At 33.7% G+C, this 18,172-nt stretch overlaps 1 protein-coding gene across 1 annotated transcript; it reads left to right on the forward strand.

Annotated features, from left to right (window-relative positions):
- Positions 1–4,133: 4,133 nt before the first annotated feature.
- LOC133333783 (elongation of very long chain fatty acids protein F-like) lies at positions 4,134–17,208 on the forward strand. The gene is made up of 5 exons (XM_061542073.1): positions 4,134–4,194; positions 4,265–4,455; positions 16,504–16,647; positions 16,713–16,818; positions 16,889–17,208. Exons 1-5 carry the CDS (start codon positions 4,134–4,136, stop codon positions 17,206–17,208), a joined length of 822 nt encoding a protein of 273 aa, XP_061398057.1.
- The last annotated feature ends 964 nt before the right edge of the window (positions 17,209–18,172 follow it).

The raw sequence follows: 18,172 nt of genomic DNA on the forward strand, positions 1-18,172 counted from the left end.
TAAAAATATTAATTTTTTTGGCATTTTCAATATAAATAACTAAATCTTAATCACTTCCAAACACAATTTCATACTCAAATGTTAACGAAGTATTTGCAAAATAACCTAAACTTCATGGTTCCATTGAAAAATGTTCAAATTTTACAATACTTTTTAAAATAAATAAAATTTTCAACGGGAACGTTTTCACTTTTTTCAGCCTTTTTTGGCACAAAAATTTCTATGAAGTTTGACTTTGAAGTTTCACTACAAAAACACCAGTCCACTTTTGACATTTATTTCAACGAAAAGTGATGTAGAATTTTATATACTTTAACCGTGTACAAAAATTTTTAACGATACTTAAAATTTTATTTTTTAATTAATCCAAGAAAACAGGCTATTCTAACCCACTGTGCGCCGCGTTGTTAAAAATATAACCGATTTCCACGAAATTTAACACACATCGTTTTAGACTTAATTCAGTACGCTGTGCCAAATTTCGTGCAAATTGAAGGATATATAGGGACGTTGGTGCATCATTTACATAAAATCGGACGAACATATATATGGGAGCTATATCGAAATCTCGACCGATTTTCCCGAAACACACCACTCATCATTCTAGACTCAATTTAGTACACTAAGCCACATTATGTGCAAATCGAAGCATATAAAGGGTCTTAGGTGCACTATTTACCTTCAAGTATATATAGAGACTTTGGTACACGACTTACCTTAAATTGGACGAAAATATATATGGGAGCTATATCCAAATCTGAACCGCTTTTCAGGAAACTTGACCAGAGATGGCCGTCAGAAACAGTGACGTAAATGACATACATTTCCGACGTATAATACATACGTCAGAAACGTCGGAAATCCATTAGGTTTTTGACAAAATAGCTATTTCGATTAATCAATTTGGAAATTACGCATGCTTTACTCAAATTAATATAAAATTTCAAAATTTTCTTCCCAAAAAATTTAAAAATTTACATCAGCTCTAGTAAGGAATAGGAATAGTACTGAAAATAACTGTATATGCTGATAATATTGAAATAAATGACGTTTACTACATTTATTACATTTTATACAGGTATATGACGTTTTCGACGTTTACACCTTTTTAACAGTCGAAAACCTAAAAATTCGTCACACGGACCATCCCTGAACTTGACACACATAATTGTAGACCTAATTCATTACGCTGTGCCAAATTTCGTGCAAATCGAAAGATATATAGGGACTTTGGTACACCATGTAACGTGACCGCTAAATTTTACACCACCTTATTATATACTCCTTAATATAATACTAGGATACATACATTTAAGCAACTCACTTTGCAATTATAATAACTAGATATTTGACTTCAATGAACAGTCATGGGGATATTGTTGAGATATGGGAAAATAATTCTCATTCACTTTATGTTGTCGTACAGATAAGTGTTCCAGTTTTCGTCGGCAGAAATTGTCGAGTGCTGGAGTTAGACCAAGTACGAGCGAAACCGACTTGTGGCAGTGTCCGCAGTCGTAGTACCTTGTACCGAACATAGCCGAAGCCTCCGACCTGCGATTCGTTCGCTTCCGCGATTCGTTCGCTTCCGCGACTCATTCGCTTCCTGCGATTCGTTCGCTTCCGCGATTCGTTCGCTTCCGCGATTCGTTCGCTTCCGCGATTCGTTCGCTTCCTGCGATTCGTTCGCTTCCGCGACTCGTTCGCTTCCTGCGATCCGTTCGCTTCCTGCGATCCGTTCGCTTCCTCAGAAGGAGTTTGAACGAAGGGCCCCACCGACTACATCAACCTGAGCCGACTACATCAAACCGAGCCGACTACTACAATTCCGAGCCGACTACATCAACCCGAGCCGACTACTACAATTCCGAGCCGACTACTACAATCCCGAGCCGACTACTTCAACTCGAGTCGACTACATCAACCCGAGCCGACTACTTCAACCGAGCCGACTACTTCAACCCGAGTCGACTACTTCAACCCGAGCCGACTACTTCAACCGAGCCGACTACATCAACCCGAGCCGACTATCTCAACCCGAGCCGGCTACTTCAACCCGAGTCGACTACATCAACCCGAGCCGACTACATCAACCCGAGCCGACTACTTCAACCCGAGTCGACTACATCAACCCGAGTCGACTACTTCAACCCGATCCGACTACATCAACCCGAGCCGACTACTTCAACCCGAGCCGACTACTTCAACCCGAGTCGACTACATCAACCCGAGTCGACTACATCAAGCCGAGCCGACTACTTCAACCCAAGCCAACTACTTCAACCCGAGTCGACTACATCAAACCGAGTCGACAACATCAACCCGAGCCGACTACTTCAACCCGAGTCGACTACTTCAACCCGAGCCGACTACATCAACCCGAGCCGAATACCTAAACCTACACAACCGAAGCCGACTATACAAATACAGCTGAGTGCCACAATCGGAGCCTACTAGCTATAATTAGAAGCCGATTACAGTCACCCCATCAGCCCGACGGAACGATTCCCAACACACCGAAACGACAACCAACGAATAAATAACTCCATCGTTTTGAAGATCCCGCATGTTACTCTCTATCTAAACACAGAAGTATTACAATAAAGAATTTAACTTTTACAACTCGTGTTTTTAACTTAAGGTTTGTGGGTCCTTGAGTTGACCCTGGCTGCGACTGAGCTCACTTCAGCCTTAGACAAAACCACTCGTTATAACCATTTACCTTAAATCGTACGAAAATATATATGGGAGCTATATCCAAATCTGAACCGATTTTCACGTAACTTAACAAACATCATTCTAGACCGAATTTATTACGCTGTGCCAAATTTCGTGATATATAGGGATAAATATGGGAGCTATATCTAAATCTGAACCGATTTTTCCCAATTTCAATAGGGTTCGTTCTTGGGCCAAATAAGTGACCTATGCCAAATTGCATCCAATTCGGATTATAAATGCGCCCTGTACTTTGTTTACAATTTAACGTCGACAGACAGAAGGACGGACATGCATAAATCGACTCAGAAAGTGATTCTGTGCATATTCTCAAAAGGAACCATGTGTCTATCTCGTTTCCTTTTGCCTGTTTTGCAAACATATGCACAAAGACATAATACCCTGTACCACAGAGTGGTGAAGGGTATAAAAAGAACCCAGACAATGCGTCTAAAACCATCAAAATAAAGAAGTTAGAGGAGTACTTTCATATGAGGTCTATGTGCAAACCTTCTCCTTGACAATTTTCTGTACAAATGTCATTCTCCAAAACCCCACAAAAACCGGCATTAATAGATTTTATTGGGAAAATTCGACACACCATAAAAATCAAAAGTTTGAAATTGTAGTCAATTTGATGGAAAAACGTGGAATTTTTACCTAATGAGAATCTAAAATATCAAATTATAGCAAATTATACGAATTTCTCTGATAATTTTTTAGCACTTCAACTTGGCATTTTTTAAATTTTTTAGCACTTTCTAGCACCTTTTTAAACAAAGTCTAGCATTTTTTATCAACAAAGTTTTGGCAACACTGTCGACAATATTCCACATTCTTCATTCGGAAAGAGTTCAATACTCGACGATTTGACTAGCACATCTGTTCATACACGTTTCAATATTAATCTTAGTTTCCATTTTAACTGACTATTATTTGTTAAAAAAAAAAAAACAATAAAATAATTTCAACAGTGTTTGTACAATTTATGTAAATTTAGTATTAATTTGTATATAAACCCGCAACATTGTTAGTGAACTCTAATTCAAATGTTAAATTCTTTATTTTATTTTTTTTTTTTTTTTTTTGAATATTTACATGGGCTCAGGTAACATTCGTTTGCAGGCCTTTTTAAAATACGCACACATTGTTGCCGCCATGACCTATTGAGTGTTTCGTCAAATTCCATTGCTGTTTTATTCCCCTGCCTTAATTGATTTCAAGAATGCATATCATTATTTTTTATAAACTAGCCCGATTGTCTGCCTGTTCCCATTATCAAGTTCAATAGTCTTTATTTGTTACCCAAGCGCATGTGACCGACTCTGATCGATCAGTCAAGTTGAAGGCTCTATTCGGAACAGAAGTTTTTTTCGGGCAGTGAAATTTCCGTATACAAAAAAAGAAAAAGCAACATGTTGATATTGAAATTAATCTATTGGAATTTAAAATCGCATTTTGAACTAGCAGGCAATGGTAATTAAAGGACATGGATGGTGTTAAAACGATGCATTTTTGTGATTTATGTGAAATTTTGTGTTTACAGATCCACGAATGCACCATTTATTCTTTGTGAACAGTTACCGAAATGTATTGTTACTTATCGCAGCATATATTGTGTTTGTAAAGAAAATCGGTCCAGCGTTAATGGCCAAGCGGAGACCATTTGAAATTAAGCGCCTAATACAACTCTACAATCTTGGACAAATTCTATTAAATACCTATGTTTTTATTGGGGTAAGTAAATGAAGATGTTTGCAAAATTGGATAGATTTTTTTAAAGGAAGCTTCGGAAGAATCTCTTAAAATTAAATTTAAAATTTGCTCTATATCGCACCTTCCAAAGTGTAGAAAATGGAATCGCAACTCTTCATCAACTGTTCATCTTTGATGAAGAGTTGATGACTTAAGACTTAATTAAACGCTTTGTCAAATTCCGTGCAAATCGAAAGATATATAGGGACTTTGGTGCACCCTTTACCAAAAATCGGACGAAACTATATATGGGAGCTATATTTAAATCTGAACCGATTTTCACGAAATTTAGCACACATTGTTCTAGGATTAATTCAGTACGTTATGTCAAATTTCGTGAAAATCGATGGATATATAGGGACTTGGGTGCACTATTTACCTAAAATCTGACGAAAATATATATGGAAGCTAAATCTAAATCTGAACCGATTTTTTCCAATTTCAATAGGGTTCGTCCTTGGGCCAAATAAATGAGCTGTGGCAAATTTCATACAATTCGAATCAAAAATGCGACCTGTACTTTGTTTAGAATTTAACATGGACAGACGGACAGGAGGAGGGACGGACGGACATGCATAAATCGACTTAAGGCCCCCCCCTCCTTTCTCGGGGTCAAAAATTGTTTTGATATAATTCGAATCTTCATTAATTCTAGAATGTCTTTACAAAATTTCAAGGGAAAATCTCAAGAACTCTTCAAGATATAGCCGATTTATTGTGTCAGCCTTAAGGGAACCCCACCCATTCTCGATTTTAATTTTGCAAGATTTTCAATGGGCTGGTAAATCAATACCAATGCTTGTTAAGGTTTGTAGCTTTACACATATATAATTGAAGATTTAAAATAGAAGAAAAATAATTTACAAAAAAATTTTGTTATTGTTTTGTTGTTGTTTTTTGTAATTAAAGAAAAGTCCTTATTTTTGATGGCGGGCATGCTAACTCCTCACTGGAACATCGGAATCCGAAAATTCCAACGGTGTTAGAAAGAGTACATGTCTGGCTCTCGTATGAACTAGGATTATTGACTTCGCTCTAAAATTAACAAAATGGTGGACCTTTGAAAAAATATGTTTGGAAAATCGCTGATTTTTTACCAAAGTCCAAGTCAAAAAATAAGGAACATCTTCACCGATTGGCTTTATCCTAGTTCATACGATAGCTATACACTCACAGAGAAACGTGTAAAAATTTGAAATCGATTGGGTTATTAGTTTTTGAGTTATCGTGCCCGCCATTCGCAAAAAAATGTTTAGAGAAAAACGCGTTTAAAGTTTGAGAAGCCCTTCAGCCGTCACTTGATGCTGACACAATAAATCGGCTATATCTTCAAGAGTTCTTGAGATTTTCATTTGAAATTTTGTAGGGACATTCTTTAATTAGTGTAGATTCGAATTATATCAACAAAATTTTTGACCCCGAGAATGGGGGGGGTCCCCTTAAGTGACGGCTAAAGGCTTCTCAAACTTTAAACGCGTTTTTCTATTTTGCGAATGGCGGGCGCGATAACTCAAAAACTAATAACCCAATCGATTCCAAATTTTTACACGTTTCTCTGTGAGTGTATAGCTATCGTATGAACTAGGATAAAGCCAATCGGTGAAGATCTTCCAAATTTTTTTAACTTGGTTTTTGTTCAAAAATCGGCGATTTTCCAAAAATATTTTTTCAAAGGTCCGCCATTTTGTTAATTTTAGAATTTTTAGAATTTAATTTTTCCATAATCCTAGTTCATACGAGAGCCAGACATGTACCCTTTCTAACACCGTTGGAATTTTCGGATTCCGATGTTCCAGTGAGGAGTTATCATGCCCGCCATCAAAAATAAGGACTTTTCTTTAATCACAAAAAACAACAACAAAAAGTTTTTGTAAATTATTTTTCTTCTTTTTTAAATCTTCAAATATATATGTGCAAAGTTACAAACCTTAACAAGAATTGGTATTCATTTACCAGCCCATTTAAATTCTTAAAAATAAAAAATCGAGAATGGGGGGTTCCCTTAAAAAGTAATTCTTTACATATTCTCAAAGGGAACCATGTGTCTATCTCGTTTCCTTTTGTCTGTTACAAACATATGCACAAAGACACAATACCCTGTACCACAGTGTGGTGAAGGGTATAAAAATGTCTGCTACAATATTTAACTTCATATTCCATAAGGAAATTGACTTTTAACCGCTATTAAGTGGTAAAAAATACCGGTGGATGTTTTTCACTGTGAGGTTGCAATTGCCATTGACACGCCTTCTCTGTAAGTTTGAAATTCAGATCACAATAAAGTTAATAGGGCTACAAAAAAATGCCTAGCGTTAAAATACAGCTTTCTGTGCAATTTTTATTTAATGTCAAGAAATACACACATGATATAAAAAAGAGGGTTGCCAGCAAAAAAAAAAAAAAAAATCATATCATATCTTCGAAATTTGGCCTATGGCGATTTTTTACTTCTAAGGGTGTTCATACACTCAGGAATTTTCCAACCCCAGACAATGATCTCAATTTTGTCTCACAGTGTAATTAATTTGTTAACATTCCATAATATTTTTTGTGCATATAACAATATATTTATTGACGGAAATTACTTATTAATTTGTTCCTTAATAATTTATTTCGAAACATTCCTCGATTATACATTGCGTAAATATATATATATATATATATATATTCGTAAATGCAAACGGACGTAACTACAGAAAATTCGAAATTTACTTTTTGTACGTCAAAAATTGAAATTGAAACGGACGCAGAGTGGGTTGAGCGGTAGGCAAAATGGCGATTAATTCAGGAAAGCCGTAATTTTAAAATATTGTTATGTTTTATTGATGGATATTCATATATACATAAAAAAGCATAATTAGAAAAACAAACAAAATTAAAAAAAAAATTTGTTTTAATATTTTATGGCCTTTTTTGTATTTGGGAAAAAGTGGTCTTATATCACAATTTTCGCTATAACTAATCAAAGAAAAATGATAAATTCGGAAATGCAATTAAAAATTAGAGCATACTTAATGTACTTTTAGAAAAAAAGAATTTGTCTTAAAAAATAAAAATTAATAAATATTTAATCTGTATTTATATACCCAAAATAAATGTAAATAAATAAAATCAGTTTTTTTCTTCAAATCCATAATTCCAAATATTTAAAAAAAGTTACATTAGAAAATATTATTATATCTTATTGATCAATATTCATAAACAAAAACCATAGTATAAAAATAAAACAAACAACCATTACAGGAAAAAAATTTAAAAATATATAATTGCACGGTTTTTTATTTACTTCATTTCATTAATTTTAACAGTATTATTAATTTCATAATCATAATTTACTTCACAACAATTATAAAATTAATTTACTTAATAATAATCATTTACTTGTTAGACATCATACAATTCGTTAAAATAATCTTCATCTTCGTCACCATTATCATTTTCCTTTTGGATAAGTCCAAAGCAGTCTGAGACATTTGCTGTATTTTCTTTTTACAACTCTTCCTCATGCTCGAAATAAATGGATCTGAACTTAAAAGAAATCTATTAAAGAAGTCTTCTATTGTATTTTCCCGACTGAATTTACTGGAAAAGTGGTCCCAATAGTTTTTGAAGTCCTTATTTCTGGCTTCCTGAGATTCTTCATTTAGCTGAGTTATTTTACAAATTCTTTAATAAGTCAAAAAATGCTGCAATGCGGCAAAAAGTTATTCTGTAATTTATATGCTTAAACTTCATATTTTAAGAATATATAAGCAGTTTTACTAAGTTTCACCGATAATTCAGTTGAAATCCAATACAAACATCAAAAATACTTCAATTTTGGAGCAATTTCCTTACTATTTATTTTTATATTTCCAAAACATTTATCTAAACAAACAAATATTTTCATATGCTCAAACACCTGAAGTAGACGGCTCCATAATAAAATTTTCACTTTAGAAGTCTTAATTAAAAAAATTATTACTGGAAATATGCAAATGTTTACTTTTAACCAATGCGCGCAAAAATAATAAAAATTACTGAAATTTTAAGACACACTAAATATAAAGTAAACAACTAAGAACTTTTATTTTGGCAATTAGTGATGTAGAATTTTATCTTCTTTCATCCGTTACCAAAAACGGTTATTAAAGTTAAAGTTCATTTTTTGAATTAATGGCCACTTTGCCGTCCCACGCGGTAGGCAAAGTGGCCATAACTACAATAGTATATTTTTATTAATGCAAACAGGCATAACTACACTCCTGTAAAAAACTAAAGCTCGCAATATTGGAGATAGAAATTCTGAACTTATATTAATGTTACTTCTTAGATGTTTGGAATTGAAAATGAGATAAATCATGCCCTATATATCGGTACCCCAAATTTAAGGTTTATCTTAATTTTTAACGAATCAGCTATAATTAGGTATTTTTTCCCCCACTGGGTGGAAAAGTGCCTTATGCAAATTTTTATCGCTATCGCAGAAATATTTAATGTATTTAGTGCAACATTTACATAAAATCGGTAGAAAATGTATATCACGAATTCCACAAAAAGGTCAACCACACAGGTGAAAAATCGATTCGTTAAGAGAGATATAAAATTATATAGAAAATATTCTTTGCAATCCGGACAATATATTTTTAGTTGAATTTTGAAAAATAACCGTAGTTTTTCTTTTCGTTGTACCATTTTCGCGTGGAGAGTAACTTGGGCATATTTTTATTAGTTTTAGAGTGTAATTTGTCGTAAGTGTGAACGCTGTTAGCTAAAACAATATCAATAATAAATATTAAATTCAAATAAAGTAATATCTTACTAAGAATTACATATATATAAACCTATACATATACCAAGAGAATCCCGTGGTAAGTGCAGTTAAATAGTGTAAGAAAATATGTAACGCGTGCGTGACAAAATTAGCATATGTTTCTATACAGAACCTAATATGAAAATTTTTTTTTTGATAATGCTGTTATGTGTGGATCTTGAGATGACAAATTCAAATAAAACAAAGTTTGTCTTTTATCTCCTACAAATTTGTATCCGTCACGCACATGTTACATTCTTCCTCAATAAGTTGCTTTAGAACCGAATTTACAGGCAAAAATGTCGTCCATAACTGCATAATGATTTACCAAAGGTCTTGGGGCCACACAAAGCTATAATATCCTGACAACATAGTTGTGTGGGGTATAAGAACTAGCATTTTTAAAACATTATGTTTTGAATTTAATTTTTTAGTACATGTGTGTGTAACAGTGCGTTACGAGTGTAACATGTGCGTGACGGTGTTCAAAGTTAAAAAAGTTTATCTTAGAATTTTTTTTCTCAAAAAAATTGAATGTCAATATAATCTTGAATAACCCATTATAGCTGTAAAAAAAAAATCCGCAATTTTATCTCCAGCCAATTCGCAGAAATTTAATATCGAAACTGATATCCAATTTTTAAAGGGAAAATTTTGTAGCGCGTGCGTACGCTAATTTTTTCTTAATATCTCCGACATTTACAAATATATTCATAAAAAAATTTGCAGGTATTGTAAAAGGCGTAAAACTATTTAATAAAAATTGCGAAAGAAATTTCAGAAACAAATTTTTCTTAACTAAACAAACGATTATATTTCGCACGCTGTAAAAGTGCGTGACATGGAATTCGTGATATGGGAGCTATATCGAAATCTCAACCGGTTTCATGAAACTTTGCACACATCATTCTGGGGGTTACTCTGTATTGCGTTGCGAAAGCAAGTGCGATGCGAAAGCTAAAAGCGTTAAGAGTACAATTTGGTACTCTGTAACGCTCACGCAAACGCATTCGCAAACTAAATCGAAAATAGGGCAACACTGTCGCCACAAAGTAAACAATAACGAAGAATGACAAAAGGAAACGTCAAAAAATTTTAAATGAAAACATATTTTTGTATGGAACGAGTGTTTTTTTAAACAAAAATAATGAACGAATTAAAAACAAAAAAAGAATTTTATGAGATCGATCAAATATATTCTCCCTAAGTGAGCACGGGTATTAAAATAGAAGTACGAATTATGTGACAAACGTTTTCAAATATTGAATTTTTATAGATTTATACAAAATGTTCGTCTCAATAAAGATTCGTTTATGTATTTATTAAACGCTCTTCTTTCCAAATAGATCCACAACAATTCCAACTCCAATAAAAGAATCCGCTGCTTTGAAATTGCTTGGACAAGGTGGTTATCAACACCAACCTGTAAATATGCACACATAGTTTCACATTTTATATAAAAAATATAATACATTACTTTTTCCAACCACCGACATCTTTTACAGGAGGTCAATTTGAATTGAGGTCATCAGACAGTTTTGTCCACAAATTGTTGGCGCGTTGTTTCGCATTTGAACTCTGCAACTGTCCCTTTGCCAAATCACTGTGTTACCCCTTAAAATCTACTTAAGTTAGGAACTGACGTTGCTGAGTCTGCAACTGCCTTTTACTTAAAATAATTTACAATTTATATATAAATAAAAAATTTAATTGAGCTTACTTATATGTTTCGCTTCCTTTGCGTTTGCTATTTTGTTAACGCAAGATATTTGCGCTTAACGAACGAGTTTGATATGCGTTTTCGTATCACAGAGTGCGGTGATACGAAAACGAATTAGAGAGTACCAATTACGCGAAGCGTTACAATTTTTCTCACGCATCGCAAAACAGAATAACCCCCCTGGACTCAATTCAGTACGCTCTGCAAATGTCGTGCAAATCGAAACAAATAAATTTGCTTTAATGCACCATTTACAAAAAATCTGACGAAAATATGATAATTAATAATCGAATGATTATTATTCACTTTGTTGTACTACAATTGTGTTGTAGTTACGTTCTTTTGTTTCAGAAAATATCAAGTCAGAGGGACGTAACTGACATCAAACCTTAAAAAAAATAAATTTTAAGTGATTATTTATACTCTTTCGAGTCGAGCTGGCTTTACAGAGGTCGTACGTTGATAACTTGTATTTATTCCGCCCTGATGCGAAACTTACATATGCGAATTAAATTCAAATTTGTCAAAGTTCGACATTTGCCTTCATTCTAGGAACAGTCCTTTTCAAAAATGGATCATGCAAAATTTAAGACTCACTTTTTTTCAGGGTACGAAGAATGATTAAAATACGCTCTTTCGTACGAATACTCACGGGCGAGAATTCGAATGTTTTCAATTTATCTCGAATGATAAAGTTACAATGAATGCACAAGCATTTGTATTCTCTCGCGAATGTTCGCATTGTACCAAAAATTCGCGAACGATAAAATTTCGCTGCAATCGTCGATTCATTCTTTCGCGAGCATTTGTTCCTGAAGAACATTCTTTTGAAAAAACTCAGAAAATAAATGTTCGCGAATTCTCGCGAGCACTGTTAAAAACAAGAACAAACAAAAATATCATAAAAAAGTAAACACACAAACAACGAAAGAATGTGTGTGTGTAGCAAAAAGTGTGTGGAATAACAAAACACATATCCAACACTATTGAGTTCACGACCGTTTGTTGTTATTGTTGTTGCCGTTTTGAGCATTCGCGAGAATTCGGGAATGTTTGTTTTCATTCGTGAGAGAATGTCAGAAAGAATTTCAACCACCAAACGAAACGAACGAACGTTGTTGTGTGCTCTCACTCGTTTGTTATGTGTGTGCGACCATTCTTTGGCGAATGTTCGTTTGGTAAAGAATTTAAAATAAGCACAAAACGAAAATAATGTATATTGAATCATTCGCGAGCGAATTTTTGCGCAACCTGTTTTTTTTTTTTTGCCATAAAAGATTTATACACCTAAAAGTTTGCATTTAAAGATAGCGCTGACGACGGTTTTATAAAATGTCCATACATCATTTCATGGACCGATATTCTCCATCTACGAACTTGATTTAAACTTGGAAGAAATACTACGATGTGTAAAGTTTGGGTGATCTCGATTAGGCAGACGGACGGACATTTGTAAATCGACTCCAAATTCTCTGAAACGAATATGGACCGAAGAAACATGCGGTTTAAAACCAATATTTCAATGAGGCACATTCCCTCATTAGCATAAGGCTAATGAATCAAAGAATCCATGAAGAATAAATAATTTCTGCAGAGGAATCTCATATTAATTAATTTTATTTAGATTTCATTTAATTTATTCATTTTGTTTAGCGTTTACACTTTTGCTTTCAATCGTACTTAGGTAATGTGTGTGTTCGAATGTTCTACCATTATCGGAATTTTCATATATATTTTATGTATATATCGTCATCATAAATGCAAACGGACGTAACTACACTTTTAATAATTTTACCATTGCTGGAAAAATTTTCATAGTTTAACCGCACTATAAAGCCGTATTTATTTTTTGAAAAAAAAAAAATTATTTATTTTTGTTATTTGAATTTTGCCTTGATAAGTTGTATTTATGTCGACTATTGTTGCGAAATTGCATCTACGAATTAAATTCAACCGTGTCAAGGTTCGGACATTTGGCATCACACCAGAACATTCCTTTTCAGAGCAGATTTTTCTTGTAGTGACGGACTTTTTTTTCCATACAGACTACAATATTTTTCTTCAATGGTATGCAACTGCATATTGTGCATCCTTAGGAAGATAAGGAGGTTGCTTTGAACGCTAAGGCGCCGGACACCAACAGATGCCATGGAACCAGGGTTCAAATCCCAGCCGGGCTCAAGCTGAATTTTTGAGTTTTGTTTTTATGCCTTTTTAGGGCGAAGATCATTCATGTAAATGTTTTATTAATTTCTCTTTCGAGATGAGCTACATGATCGGGAGTTGTTTTGTGCTCATTTTAAAAATGAATTTGTGGCCATAAATTCTTTACCAAACGAACATTCGCCAAAGAATGGTCGCCCGAGCACGAACAAACGAGTGAGAGCACACAACAACGTTCGTTCGTTTTGTTTGGTGGTTGAAATTCTTTCTGACATTCTCTCACGAATGAAAACAAACATTCCCTAATTCTCGCGAATGCTCAAAACGGCAACAACAATAACAACAAACGGTCGTGAACTCAATAGTGTTGGATATGTGTTTTGTTATTCCACACACTTTCTGCTACACACACACATTCTTTCGTTGTTTGTGTGTTTACTTTTTATGATATTTTTGTTTGTTCTTGTTTTCAAACAGTGCTCGCGAGAATTCGCGAACATTTGTTTTTTGAGTTTTTCAAAAGAATGTTCTTCAGGAACACATGCTCGCGAAAGAATGAATCGACGATTGCAGCGAAATTTTATCGTTCGTGAATTTTTGGTACAATGCGAACATTCGCGAGAGAATACAAATGCTTGTGCATGCATAAATTGAAAACATTCGAATTCTCGCCCGTGAGTATTCGTGCGAAAGAGCGTATTTTAATCATTCTTCGTACCCTTAAAAAAGTGAGTCTTAAATTTTGCATGATCCATTTTTGGATATACTCAAGCAATAGATGTCGATGACTACAAGTGTTTGCCAGGGTTGCTATGTAAAAAGAAACTCTACGGCAATTTACATTCTTTATAACCTTTGAATTTTAATAGATATTGATAGTCTCGATTATGCATCTTATAGATTTTTGGTTGTCATAGCAAAGTAGATTATTTACGCTTTTATATGACACCACTCTCGTAGATGCGATCATCAGTTCAAAAGTTATACGTTTCGAATGAAGGGCTTTCATTACTGCTGTATCTGATATAAGCCATGCCCCGCAGTAGATGGCTCTGATGACGCTTCAGTTTCAGGCCACATTTTTTGTCGTATTTCTGCATCATTACGAAAAAGTTATGAAGAATTTAAAATGCCGACGATTTTTGGCAGCACTGGCAAACACTTGCCGTCATCGCCATCTATTGAATGAGTAGTTTCAAAAATCGATTGTGCATAATTGAAGCCCCCATAATATGAAAGGTACACATTCATACCTTCTATTGGTGAAAATGTAATTTATAATAACATTCGAACGGACTATCCGATCTATAAAGCAACGTCTTCTGGTACCTCGGCTCAGATGATAAACTCTTCAATGAAGCAGGCTTCATGTTGGGCGTCAATAAAGCAGCTCGTGAGGGGTCACATATGGCTTCATCCGAAAGAAAAAGATTTAAATTTATACTTTTACACTCGTTTAGAAATTACTTCCAGCTTATGATCGGCGTCCATCTTATAGATCTTAAACTTTCAGTGTATGCTAAACGAATGAGAGTCGGATTCGGAGTGATTTTATTGAAATTAGATTCAGCTTAGGTATTATTTATGAGAAGCGAGATTCTTGTCCAGTATTGGTTGTATAAAAAAGTATTAGAGTCAGAGATGTTATTTCATGGTACTATTTATAGAGGATTTTAATAAGTAACTGTTAAGTTCAAATATTTAAATGTTAAATGAGCTAAGTGTTTACACTATTGTAAATAAAATACATAATTTGGATAAAAATTGAGTTGTTCCGTTTCACATATAGATTATATAAGAAATAATAAAAAATGTGTGCAATTACGTAGACCTACGCAAACCATAGACTGAGGAAATATATCCGTCGGCAACACCAACTGACACCCTCTTATTTGTTATACCCTTCACCACACTGTGGTACAGTGTGTCTTTGTGCATATGTTTGTAACAGGCAAAAAAAGTACAGGTCGCATTTATGATCAGATTTTGAAATTTGGCACAGTTCACTAATTTAGCCCAAGGACGAACCCTATTGAAATTGAAGAAAATCGGTTCAGATTTAGATATAGCTCCCATATATAGTTTCGCCCGATTTTAGGTAAATGGTCCACCAAAGAGCTTGAAAATCATTCGATTTGCACGAATTTTGGCATAGCGTACCGAATTAAGTCTTGAATGACTTGTGCTAAGTTTCGTGAAAATCGGTACAGATTTAGATATAGCTCCCATATATAGTTTCGCCCGATTTTAGGTAAATGGTATGCCAAAGTCCCTATATATCTACCGATTTGCACTAAACTTGGCATACCGTCTAGAATGATGTGTGCTCAGTTTCGTGAAAATCGGTTCAGATTTAGATATAGCACCCATATATAGTTTCGCCCGATTTTAGGTAAATGGTAAGCCAAAGTGCCTATATATATTCCGATTTGCACGAAATTTGGCATACCGTACTGGATTATAGATTGATGTGTGTAAAATTTCTTGAAAATCGGTTCAGATTTAGATATAGCTCCCATATATAGTTTCGCCGTATTTTAGGTAAATGGTGCACCAATGTCCCTGAAAATCATTCGATTTGCACGAAATTTGGCATACCGTACTGGATTGAGTCTAGAATGATGTGTGTAAAAGTTCTGGAAAATCGGTTCAGGTTTGGATATAGATCCCATATATATTTTCGTCGGATTTAATGTAAATGGTTCACCAAAGTCCCTATATATCCTTCGATTTCCATGAAATTTGGCATAGCGTAATGAATTGAGTCTAGAATGATGTGTGTACAATTTTTTGAAAAGCGGTTCTGATTTAGATATAGCACTAATATATATGTTGGTCCGATTTTAAGTAGGACCCAAAATATGACCATTGGGAACAAAACCTGCTGATATTAGTACAATCTAACCTGTGACAAATTTCGTTGAAATCGGATCATATTTGGATATAGCTTCCATATCTATTTTCATCCCATTTTAAGTAAATGGTGCACCAAACTCTTCATGTTTGTAATATTGACATGAAATTTTGCACAACGTACAAAATGGAGAATTTTGAAATTTGCTTTAAATCAATTTACATAATTTTGACCCATTGTAACAAACGAATGACATGTTTATGGATTGATCTAAGTCGGTTCATATTTAGATAAAGGTCATATATATTAGAGTATACAATTTCATATCAATGGCCCTTATGTTAGGATGCATTCATTTAATATACCCATAGTGGTGAAGGGTATCATATAGTCGGCCCCGTCTGACTTTATTACTTTCCTTGCTGGTTTTATATACATTAATATAATTTTTATATGCACTAGAGGAATTAATAAAATGTGTATGCCTTTCATTTATTTCAGTTTATGCGTCACTTTCTTCCTCATCCGGCATACGATTGGTTTTGCATGAAAATTGATAGCGATGATATATCACCGGAAACCATGAATCTATTGCATATAACTCATACATGTTATCTGACGAAAATTTTTGATGTACTGGACACAGTGAGTACAAATGTATTTTGTGGAAAAACTTAAAGATATATTTCAATTATTTTTATATTTTACAGATCTTTTTCGTTATGCGCAAGAAAAATCGACAGATTTCATTTTTACATGTCTATCATCATGCCACCATGATATGGGCCAGTTTTATATATCATGTAAAATTCTTTGGTAATATAAAATATAACAACTATAATTCAACACACATCAATATTATATTCGTGTTGTCTTTCATTTACAGGAACTGCCTACACAGCAATCGGCCATGTCAATTCCTTTGTTCACATGTTAATGTACACTTACTATTTTCTGTCATCGTTGGACACAAATCTCAACTTGGATGCATGGAAACCTCGAATTACCGAAATACAAATTATACAATTCTTTTACTTTTCGATTAAATTCGGTTTGGCCATCATCAATAACACATGCGGCATGTCGACTGGTTGGCTAGCTGTATTATTTATACAAAATCTATTTATGACATTGATGTTTTGTAATTTCTATTATAAGACGTACATTGCTAAATCTAAGAAAGTGAAAAAAATGAATGATCAATAATAATAATAATAATAATAATGTGTATAGTATGTTTTATATAAAATCTTTTTTCCAGTAAATTTATGGTAAATAAATGTAAAATGTGTATGTTTTATATAAAATCCGTATGATAAATAAATGTAAAATGTGTTCTAATAAATTAGAACTTGATGTGTGTAAGGTTGACATATTGCAATGTGCAAATTTTCGATGAAATTGGATATTCCGTTTGCTTCATATGAGATTTAAATGTTTTCAAAATGTTGACCCTTTCTGGGGAGATACTAGAAAGAGTGGACCGATAAGTCGGCCCTTAAACATTATACAGGAATGGTAATAATATTGGGTTGTGTAACGTTTAGTTCAAAGTGTAAGGCCCTCATGATGTTGAGGTTGTAAAAACATGGCCGATCAACAACAGTATACGTCGTTATAGATTCAATATGCTATGCTACATTTCATGTACATTAAACGAAGATAGTATCTACATTTAACAAAACTATAGTCAATATTTGAAATATCTTTGAACTTTTAAGTAATGCTAATTTTGTGAATATGAAATAAAAATTTACAATTCGCTCGACAGCCGCTTAAGTGGGTCGATTATACAGCCATAACATTATGAACCCTTTTTAACAGAGCACACATTTTTATAAAAAAAAAACAGTAAGGAAAGTAGTAAAGTCGGGCAGGGTCGACGATATGATACCCTTCACCACTTTGGGTATGTTGAACAGATGTATCCTAACAGACGTCGCTTTTTTGAAGGACCATTAACCTATACTAAATTTTTCACGTGTTCAGATATAGAGTAACTTCTAACAATGGGACAAAATTATGAAAATTAATTTAAAGCAAATATAAATCGGACACTCATTGATTATTTGGATTAATATCTGATAAACATGTGTATTTTGGTGCACCATTTACATAAAATCGGACGAAAATATATATAAAATATATATCGAAATCTAAACCAATTTCA

The sequence above is a fragment of the Musca vetustissima genome, unplaced genomic scaffold, assembly GCF_032173495.1.
Source record: "Musca vetustissima isolate MV318-11 ecotype Yass unplaced genomic scaffold, APGP_CSIRO_Mvet_v1 utg43672, whole genome shotgun sequence".
Taxonomy (NCBI): Eukaryota; Metazoa; Arthropoda; class Insecta; order Diptera; family Muscidae; genus Musca; species Musca vetustissima.

Excerpts from the sequence above, each read along its gene's own strand:
- LOC133333783 (XM_061542073.1), top strand. The coding sequence starts at position 4,134 with ATGTTGATATTGAAATTAATCTATTGGAATTTAAAATCGCATTTTGAA. Across the intron at positions 4,195-4,264 it reads TTTTGAACTAGCAGGCAATG|ATCCACGAATGCACCATTTA; the intron begins GTAATTAAAGGA and ends TTGTGTTTACAG. Across the intron at positions 16,819-16,888 it reads ATATCATGTAAAATTCTTTG|GAACTGCCTACACAGCAATC; the intron begins GTAATATAAAAT and ends TTTCATTTACAG.